This window comes from Zonotrichia leucophrys, chromosome 11 (genome assembly GCF_028769735.1).
Source record: "Zonotrichia leucophrys gambelii isolate GWCS_2022_RI chromosome 11, RI_Zleu_2.0, whole genome shotgun sequence".
NCBI classification, from domain to species: Eukaryota; Metazoa; Chordata; class Aves; order Passeriformes; family Passerellidae; genus Zonotrichia; species Zonotrichia leucophrys.
The window spans coordinates 366,819-377,500 of NC_088181.1; the positions used below are offsets into that span (position 1 = coordinate 366,819).

Sequence of the window (10,682 nt, forward strand, 5' to 3'; positions counted from 1 at the left end):
TATTTCCACACTTGAGCAGCACCAGTGAAGGGGACACAGGTCACAGAGGCCGTGGTCAGTGGATGGGACAGCTCTGTGAGCCAGTGGCACGGGGTGGGCATGCCGGGATGGCACTGGGTGTGCCAGGATGGCAGTGGGAAGGCTGGGATGGCAGTGGGCAGGCTGGGATGGCAGTGGGTGTGCCGGGATGGCAGTGGGCGTGCTGGGATGGCAGTGGGCATGCCAGGATGGCAGTGGGCAGGCTGGGATGGCAGTGGGTGTGCTGGGATGGCAGTGGGCATGCCAGGATGGCAGTGGGCGTGCCGGGATGGCAGTGGGCGTGCTGGGATGGCAGTGGGCATGCCAGGATGGCAGTGGGTGTGCCGGGATGGCAGTGGGCATGCCAGGATGGCAGTGGGCAGGCTGGGATGGCAGTGGGCAGGCTGGGATGGCAGTGGGTGTGCCAGGATGGCAGTGGGTGTGCTGGGATGGCAGTGGGTGTGCCAGGATGGCAGTGGGTGTGCTGGGATGGCAGTGGGTGTGCCAGGATGGCAGTGGGCGTGCCGGGATGGCAGTGGGCAGGCTGGGATGGCAGTGGGTGTGCCAGGATGGCAGTGGGCATGCCGGGATGGCAGTGGGCGTGCCGGGATGGCAGTGGGCAGGCTGGGATGGCAGTGGGTGTGCTGGGATGGCAGTGGGTGTGCCAGGATGGCAGTGGGTGTGCTGGGATGGCAGTGGGCATGCCAGGATGGCAGTGGGCGTGCCGGGATGGCAGTGGGTATGCCAGGATGGCAGTGGGTGTGCCAGGATGGCAGTGGGTGTGCTGGGATGGCAGTGGGCATGCCAGGATGGCAGTGGGTGTGCCGGGATGGCAGTGGGTGTGCCAGGATGGCAGTGGGTGTGCTGGGATGGCAGTGGGCAGGCTGGGATGGCAGTGGGTGTGCTGGGATGGCAGTGGGCATGCCGGGATGGCAGTGGGTGTGCTGGGATGGCAGTGGGCATGCCGGGATGGCAGTGGGCGTGCCAGGATGGCAGTGGGTGTGCCGGGATGGCAGTGGGTGTGCCGGGATGGCAGTGGGTGTGCCGGGATGGCAGTGGGTGTGCCAGGATGGCAGTGGGCATGCCGGGATGGCAGTGGGTGTGCCGGGATGGCAGTGGGTGTGCCGGGATGGCAGTGGGCAGGCTGGGATGGCAGTGGGTGTGCTGGGATGGCAGTGGGTGTGCCGGGATGGCAGTGGGCATGCTGGGATGGCAATGGGCATGCAGGATGGCATGGGCAGGCTGGGATGGGAGTGAGTGCCGGATGGCAGTGGTGTGCTGGATGGCAATGGCATGCCGGGATGGCAGCAGCCATGCTTGCCCACACAGCCACTTACCGTCATGATGAGTTTCTCGACGCAGTCGGGTGACACGCTGTGCAGGTGGGTGAGGTGCAGCTGCAGGTGGATCTTGTTGTTGAGCATGTCCTGGCAGAGGGGGCAGCGGAGCATGGGCTGCACCGAGTGCTGGGTCATGGCGTGCACCCGCAGCCGGTTCACGTCTGTGTTGCTGTACTTGCAGTACGGACACTGGTACATCTGCAGGGCAGACAAATTAATCACACAGCTCTTCCACGTGCTACTTTCCTCTCTTACAGACAGGCTTCAATAATTTGATGCCTTCTACCACCAGTTACTGCCTTTCATCCTCTTCCTCCCATTTTACTCTTTGCTTTTGGCACACTGGAAACACATTACCTGCACAGAGAGATGGGTTCTTCCACCTTACCTGCTCTGATTTGGTCTCCTCTGAAGTTTTTGACCACTTAAAGGAGAGAGGTGACTCAGAGCTGCTGGGGAACGAAATCCGCTTGGAGGATGCTGGAGGCTCTGTCAGCTCCTTCTCTGGCTGGCTGGCTGGTGCTGCAACAGAAAGCCAGGACCATCAGCACACCCCAGAGAGCCTGGGCTGCACGGTGGCTGGGCTTCCATTTACTGCTTGACACACACCCTAAGGACTTGGGGGAGGATCACTCTGAGGACTGACCTATGTCCTCAGTGCACCCCAGGCCACAACCAGCTCCCTCTTGCTGATCTCCCAGAGCACGGGAACTGTGTCACTGGTGGCCAGAAGCAGAGAGAGATCTCAGCTGTCTCTGGGGGATGCTTACAACCTGCAGGCTGCACTGCGCACACAGATGCTTGGCCAGACGGTGAAGGCCCACGTGTCACCTCCAGGAGCAGCTGGACTTGCTCGGCAAGGTGGAACTCTCAGCCCTGGCTGACCCAGGACATTCTACACAGGGACACCCTGGAATGCATTTGCTCTGGAGAGGGCTGGTGGTTGTGGCTGCCAGCCCAACCCATGGCAGCAGTGGCGCTGCTGGGATGGCTCTGGCTGGCTCAGCCCATGCCTTCAGAGGAATGAGCATATCTGGTGCTTCCTAGCACATGGTCCTGCCAAAATCCCAATTTTGGCAGGACCCGGCCAAGGGGACCCAAACACTCCCACTGTGATAATCCCAGAAAAGGCTGTTTTGTTCAACCAAACCGATGAAGGCAAATGAGCCCTAAAGTCAACAGCAAAACACTCCATGAGTTGTGGCACTGGGAGAAGCACATCCCTGACCTTTCTCCTCCCCCGAACCCTGGCTGCCTTCAGTACATAAATTTGTGGGACATCTATTATTTAAAAACTGTAAGGACAAGTATATTATACACAGCCCCCGTCTCCTCCTCCCCGAACACACATTCATAACGGTACTTTAATCTGTCTCGAATCGACTTCAAACCCATTTTGCCCTTAATGGGAGTTATTCATTTTCACTTGAAAGGTAATATCTGACAGCTGGATATTTAATATGATGGATCAGCTGCCGATTAACAAGGCGCTGTAGCGTTCTCAGGCCAGTCCCCCACACTCTTCCCCCTTTCTCCCACTCAACTTGTGAACCCGCTGGTATCTGCTCCTTGTTTCAGGTGCTACCACCAAGAGTCAGATCCCAGCAAACTGCTTCCTTCCCAAAGAGCCTTCTGTGCACTGCCACGAGCTGTATTTCCAAACATTCCCAACTACCTTCCCTGCCAGTCCCCATCGCTGCATTCAGCTGAATAGAGGCAAAATAAGTTCTGGGAGAGGGAAAACAAGCACAGGTAGAGGTACTGCCAGAGGGAGGCAGGGATCAGAGGATTTGATCTGGGACTGCTGAATTTCTCCTGGTAGGCCTGTCCATACTGAATGGGCTTGGAAGTGACCTTGTTCCCCACAGCACTGCTGGCTGCATGCCTGGTGCTTCATGCCTGGCTGGGCAGCACCTCCACGTGTGCATGGACAGTGCTGGCTGCACCTGGGCTACCAACCCAGCACTCTGCTTGCTGCCAACTCCACAAAAACAGCCAAACCAGGGGTGGAAGGAGCCTGCAGTGTCAGTGCTGACTGATGACACCATCACAGACCCTGCTCTGCCCTCACAGAACGATGGGCTGCTGCTTGAACCCAGACTCAGAACTGGAAATGGGTTTAAGATGTCTGCAGGGCCAGAGCTGACCTTCCCTGCTTCCAGTAATAAATGTGCTTGGAGCATTGGGAACACGGCACCACTCTGCTGCTCCTCCATTGAAAAACACAGTCCCTCCTGGTGGTTCGGGGGGCACAGACCCACCAAGAGCCAGCACTGGTGGGTGAAGGACCACCCTGCCTTAAAATGCCCTGCCCGAGCCCTGTGTGATGTGAGTGGCCTTTGTCAGGGGCCTGATCACGGCTGCAGTGTCCAGCCCTCAGTGTGAGCCTGGACGCTGACAGGCCAGCCCCACCAGGCTGCTGGGCGCTGGCAAGAGCAGCTGGGGAGCCCAGGCCTGCCAGGGTGGGTGGCACAGCCATGGCAGTCCTGCTCCAGACCTGCACTGGGCAGGGTGGCAGGGACAGCCACGGCTTTGGTCCCTTTAGACCTGTCCAGGGGCGACTGTAGCTCCCGTTGGTCACACTGCGTCCCTGGGCACTGCCAGCTGCTCACCAGGAGTGCTTCTGGATGCAGTGACTCAGTTCAGCCCAACCAGCAGCTACCCCAGGCTGCTGAACACCAGCTCCAACCTAGGGAGTCACAGCAGGGTATTTTCTCCTTTCTACTGTGAAGCAGCCTGCTTAGAATTAGTAACAGGTAATTAAAATGTACCACCTCCTAAGTGTCCAATTTCATTAAATCACTTAGTCCAACCCCATAACCGTAATCCTTCAAAACTGCAATTATTGATGATTGTCCAGACCCAAGAATAACTGATTTGTTGCACATAGGATATTTTAAGTATTAGTTTTTGAGCTGACAGCTCAGCTGGGAATTTTAACACCGAGACTGAAGTTTGTTGTTGATAAACAGTCAAATGCACAAAATGACACATTCAGTCCACATCACAGATGATCAGAGGAATTAAGAACTCCCTGCTACCAGGAGAAATGAGGACATGGCTTGGCGTCTGCCTGCAGAACTCTTAGCATAGCCTGGGACCTTCTGTGTGCGCAGAGAGGCCAGGACAGAATGTCCTGAGCTCAGAACATCCCGAAGGCCATGGTCTGGAAGGGCTCAGTGACAGTGAGCACACGGGGACACCACCTGCGCCAGCATCTTGCTTCCAGGCCCAGGCCTCGCAGGGCAGACACAGGAATTGGCTTTAAAGTATGATGTACATCTGCATATCAGATAGTACTGTTATTGCTTTGACTCTTTAAATGGATTTAGTTCAGATTCACTGAGACCTGTGTTTCCCAACAAATGTCCCCTAAAGCCAAGTGCGAAGGGGTGGGGCTGCCACAGCACTTTGGAGATCTTGGCTCTTCTCACTCTTCTCAGCAGCTTCTGCTTTCCTTGGGAGGAGGAGAGATCCTCCCTGGCTACAGCCCAGGGGTGAGGTGGGCACTTCCTTGCCAGTGGGGGCCTTTCCTTTGCTGGTTCCAGAGGCAAAGCCAGCACGGATCCCCTGAACTGCTGCTCTCCATCCTGGTGGGAAGGAAGTCACCACCCACCTCCTACCCATCAGATTCTTTTAGCTAAAGTATCACTGACAGCCCCTTCATCTAAACTTCCATCTTCCAACCAAGCAACATAATGGAAAAGCCAATTAAATGATTATTAATTCATGCTGCTTTCCGTAAGCCAGAGGTTCTCATCTCCCTGCATTCCGTAAACCAGCTTGCCACTTGCCCTAGAAATTTACAGTGGGGTTTCTGCTACTGCCATTGATTTAAACACCACCAGCCTCCAAAAAACTCCTTGCCACGAAGTCCAGCTGCTGGCCTGGGGAAGTTCTCAGCGAGTTCACTGCCTGATGCAAAATAGCATTCTGCATTTGGTGGTGCCTCCTTCCTCAAATCACCTCAGTGTGTTCTTGGAGCCATCACTCAGCTCCACAAGTCCTCAGAGCAGTGGGAGCTGCTACTGTGCTACTGTGCCACACAGCCCTGTGCCTTCCATGCCCACGGCTCTGCCCCCTGTGCCCTCACAGCACCTGCGTGTCCCCTGAAATCCAGGGCTACTTTATCTGCTTCATCCATTCTCCAGAAACTGCCTTGATGCAGGAATGGCCAGAGCCCGCACGTTCTGCTGGGGAAGGGCACGGGGCACCCAGAGCTGCTGCAGCACTGCCACCCCTCAGTAGCACACAGCCAACACTTCCTCCCCAAACCTTGTCTGTTTAATTCCCCACTCCCTGAAGGAGCCTCCACTCCATCAGCTGCTGCGGCCACACCATCAGAACTGTGCACTACCGGCTGCCCTGCAGCGTTTCTCAGCTCTGTACCTCACAGTACCTCAGCTCACAGGTAAATGCCCCATGCTCAGTGCACTCCTGCTTCACAGCCCCAAAAATGGCTGAATAATTTCTTTTTTAATGCTGTGTCATACCTTCCCACCTGCAGCGAGTACCCACAGCTGAATTACTATTAAATATTCATATGCAGCAGCTCCAGCCGCCACCAGGCTTCCCTGCCTTGCTCCACATGGACACGGAGCACCCGGCAGAGATGCCGAGCAGCACCAGGGCCTCTGGAGGGGGCTGTGCCGGGCAGAGCCCTCCTGCAGCACCCCAGGCTGGCAGAGCCCGGCCTGCCCGCGCTCAGCACCCAGCCCAGCCGCCTTTCTGGGCTGCAGCTGCCCCCAGGAGCCCTTTGTGTTTCACACATCCTCGCAAAGACTCGGGGCAGGCAGCTCCCCGTGCCGCCTCCTGCCCTCTGCCTGGCTCTGGGGCCGAGCGGCTCCGCCGCGCCCTGGGCCCCTCCTGCAGCCGCCCAGGCCCCACAACATCCCGGCCATTAAGTGCTCCACAAACGCCAGATATTAAAAAAAAGCTGCAAAAAGCAGCCGGGGGGAGGAGCAGGAATAGATTTCCGTCAGGATGTGCCTGACCTGTTTTTTTCAATTTCAGTAATTAGAAAGGCAGTCGGCCTGTAGGAATTATTCATAAACTGCAGGAGCTGTGCAGTATACATTTATGTTAAACATGTCAAATCCAATTGAAATCATGCCTGCCAGCACCATACTCCATAAACACACTTTTCTGCAACAATTTCCCAGCTCTCAGCAGCCCATTAATACTTCCTTTAATAGCAATCTACCACGGATTCGAATCAGGGACGGTCCATTGCACTAATTGCTCTGTTAGGTGAGCATCACGGACAAAAAAAAAAAAAAAAAAGAAAAAAATCATTAACAAAAATAAAAGCCCTTCAGGCCAGTCCTCCAGAAAGATTTCATCTCAATCTATATTTTAAGTAGACTTTGTTTCTTGTTTTTGTGGAAAAACCCCCGATATTCTCCGTGTACCCAACGGACAGTGCATTAAGGAAGCCTCTGGTAGCTGGGTCACTGCTGGAGCTGGGGCTCTCCATCAGAGACACGAGCCAGCACCACTTCCCAGCTGAGAGGCCTTGTGCTGCACCGAGCAGGGCTTCAGCTGAGCATCCATCGTCTACATCCTGCCTTAGAAAGGGAATTGGCATCTGCCACAATTCCTTTCCCTCTTGCTGGTTTGCTTGTGGTGAATCTCACATTAGCCATGACGAGACAATGTCTAACACTGAGTCATCAGGCACTCAGCATCTCCCTGCTCCAGTGTGGAGGCACTGCCATCTTCCAGAACCTTCCAGAAACCACAGAGATTTCTGTAAAAATCAAGATCCAATGAGTCCTTCTATGGGATGGAGTTTTCCCCAAGTATATTCAATTGAAAAGTATCACCTAAAAAAATGTTTCTGCTTCACATTGTTGCATTTTAAATACAAAGAATGAATCACTGCATTTATTTTGCAGTTGAGACGCTCTGACAGGCTTACAGTGAGAAGAGGTTTTCCCCTTGGTGCTGACACTAAGCCCAGCACAGGCTGCACCCGGACTGTGCCCGCCGTGGTGCAGACACTCACCTGGGCTGGGGCAGGGACACGGGCAGAGGAACTCAGGGCCTCCTTACAGAGCCTGCAAACCTTGAAGGAAGTGCAAGAAATAAATCCCCTGGGCACAGTGAGGAAACCAAAGCACAAAGGGGAGTAAATTGCTGAGGAACATAACGATCAGATTGCAGATGGTGAGCAGCAAAAAAGTCTGTCCCCCTCCCCTTTCACATGCCCCAACCCTGGCTTTCAGCCCACACCTCTCCTGCTTCTCCACCTGGCTCAGAGGCTTCTCCTAAGGTCAGCCAGTCCTTCCAAAGCAGGACAGACTGAGCCTGCCCTACTCCTGATGGCAGCTCCTCTATGATCTTCTTGAAAGACCTCTGAGGAACCTTCCCAGAAAACCCACTTCAGTGCTTAAGCCACAGGCTGTACAGGAGGACTTTTAAAAATTTGTTACCTAACATCAGTCTTTCTCCTTTCAATTAAGCCCTTTGTGTCTTGTTGTCTGTATCCTCAACATGGAGAACAAATAATTTCCTTCCTTTCAGAAGCATTTCATGCACAAGACTTATCTTGTCCTCCTCCTTGGTCTTCTCTGGGGTCAAATAAGCCTGTTCATTCCATTTTCTCCTCCTGACTAATGTTGCACTGTTCTGGGTTTTTCCTGGTGTTTGGGCTTTCTGGAATTGCTGCCCAGCCTCGCCAGCACCCCAGCTCAGGAACGGAGAGATTTCCAGTACTAATGAAAGCCACCAGTGGTACAGTATTGTCACCTACCCTGCTCTGTCTGTGCTTCACTTCAGCCTGTCCTGACAAGTGGCACTGAAAGCCTTCCCAAGGAGACACTGACTCCAAACAGGACCTTCTTCACATGAAGGGAAATTGGGTCGTGTTGACATGATTTGTTCTTGACAAATCTGTGTCGACTGTTCCTCATCTCATTATCTTCCCATCAGCACTTACAAACAGTTGTTTGGTCAATTCCCGGGGAAATCTGGGGCAGAGATGGCAGGTGTACAGTTCCCCAGCCACTCCCTCGTCGGGGACAAGCCCCGTGCTCACTGCACTGCCCTCTCTGCACAGCACCAGAGAGAGCAGCTGGCAGGTCTGGGATGCTCCAGGCACTGTGTCCCAGCAGCCAGCACCCTCAGTGCAGCCAGCAGCGTGTCCCACTCTGTGTGTCCCAGCAGCCAGCACCCTCAGTGCACCCAGCAGCGTGTCCCACTCAGTGTGTCCCACTCAGTGTGTCCCACTCTGTGTGTCCCAGCACCCTCACTGCACCTCCCTCTCTGCACAGCACCAGAGAGAGCAGCTGACAGGTCTGGGATGCTCCAGGCACTGTGTCCCAGCAGCCAGCACCCTCAGTGCACCCAGCAGTGTGTCCCACTCAGTGTGTCCCACTCAGTGTGTCCCAGCACCCTCACTGCACTGCCCTCTCTGCACAGCACCAGAGACAGCAGCTGGCAGGTCTGGGATGCTCCAGGCACTGTGTCCCAGCTCCCAGGCACAGTGCAGCAGGTCAGGGACAGCGCTCAGCATCACAAGCGCTCTGCACCCATGCCCTGGTGCCTGGGGACAGGCTCTCCCCAGGCTGTGCTGCTCTGCTCAGTCAGGGAAAGGCAAAGAAGGCTTCCTGCTCTTTAGCTTTATGACACCGTGGTCACAGCCTCCTCCTCCTGCAAGCAGAGCTTCCTGAGCTGCCTGCTCCCCTCCCTGCACCAGTATTGTGTCCCTGCACCTTCTCTCCTGGGGCTGTCAGGCATAACCTGACCCAGCTCCTGTCCTTCCCACGTCTGAGGTCCAGCAGGACTGTCAACACGCTCATGTTCCTGGAGGGACAAGAGCAGGAACAAGAGCAAGGTGTGTGCCTCCTTTGCACACTGGCTGGGCAGCAGCTACTGAAACACAATCTGCCTTTAAGCCCAGGGTGGTGTTGCATGTTTGGAAGCAGCCTGAGCCCAGCAGCAGCCCATCACACACCCTTGGCTCGCACAAGGCTGTCCCACGCCCCACGGGCTCGCAGCCTGCTCTGTGCCCTCCCCACACTGCTCCCTTTGCAGACCCCGTGGAGCTGTCCCATTTCTGATCCATTTCTGATCTGCTCCTTGGCTCACCAACACTGGGTGAGGAATTTCACCGGCAGGGTGAAGAAATTGAACCATCCAGATTCAGAGTTTCTGGACAGAAAAGGGTTTAAAAAGTAGGCTCCTCATTTTTTCTTACATATTTTGAGATACAATCTTTGTGCACAGATCAGCCTTTTTAAGTGTTTCAGGTTTGGGCAAAGACCCCTATTGACCCCTGAAGAGATTTAATCAATAAACAAAACTTACATCTGTCTGTGACACGTCACAAAATGGTTGTGCTCAGCATCACACAATCCCACACAATGAACTGAGACTAAAATCCACCTACAGCCAAGCCAAACTGCATTTCCAGGTTAAGAACCAGTATGTGATGGGAAGGAACACACAGAGCAACCTCAGCCCACTCTGAGAGCACAAACCTCAGCAGCCCCCAGGCCCAGCCTGACCCACCACAACCCCAGCTACGGAGAGCCTTCACAGCGGGTGACACTTGTGCCACACTGACACTGCCACATTGTGGTCACTAACAACGGTTTTGTGGACCACTGTTTTCTGGTATTGCCACCTCCCCTTGCTGCATTTGAAGAAAATGAGGGATCAAACAGCACCTCTGCTAAATCACAGAACCATACCTGTCCATTTACTCTGGTCCTTGTCCCCTGCACTGTCTTGCTCCTTTGCAGGTTCCTCGGCATCACCAGCTGTTTCATTGGGCCCTTCCACATCTTCACTGGGTTCTTCTGAAACAAGAAAGGCACAAAGTGTGACACAGACATGGAAGGCAGGACAGAACAGGGAGCTGCCAAAGAGCAGGAGCAACAGCCAAGGCTGTGCACAAGCGTTGGGTGGCAGGTCATCAGCATCTCCCAGCACAGCCGCTCACTGGTCAAGACAGAAACTCTCAGGAACTGAGAGATGAAGATACACCTAAGAACCTTGCCTGCTTCTACCACCTGGAGCTGCTGAGGGCCCCTGAGGTGTCATGTACAGTGACATGGCTCTCCACACAATAAGCTTCTACCCAGCCACATCAGGGATTACAAAAGCATGAGCGAGTGACCAGAGCCTGCAGCACCTTCAGCCTCATCCTTCCTCCTCATCCCCATGTCAAGCTCTTCAGCCCCGGTGCCAGGGTGCAGAACTGACCCTGCTCACCAAGATGCCAGAGCCCCTGCATCAAATGACATCCCTCCTGGCCAGAGCGAGCTGGGAGCAGCTGGTGTGCTGCAGCCCTGCCAGACACGAGGCACACGCCGGCAG

The 10,682-nt window shown here is 54.8% G+C and overlaps 1 protein-coding gene across 3 annotated transcripts in view; it reads right to left on the reverse strand.

Moving 5' to 3' along the window:
- ZFHX3 (zinc finger homeobox 3) overlaps positions 1 to 10,682 on the reverse strand; it is a 384,977-nt gene that overhangs the window by 19,657 nt on the left and 354,638 nt on the right. For all 3 annotated transcript variants that reach the window (XM_064723577.1, XM_064723579.1, XM_064723578.1), the window contains 3 exons: positions 10,055 to 10,162; positions 1,747 to 1,880; positions 1,356 to 1,556 (listed from right to left, as the gene is read on the reverse strand). In XM_064723577.1, the coding sequence (XP_064579647.1) occupies positions 1,356 to 1,556; positions 1,747 to 1,880; positions 10,055 to 10,162 (443 nt within the window). The remainder of the gene's footprint in view (positions 1 to 1,355; positions 1,557 to 1,746; positions 1,881 to 10,054; positions 10,163 to 10,682) is intronic.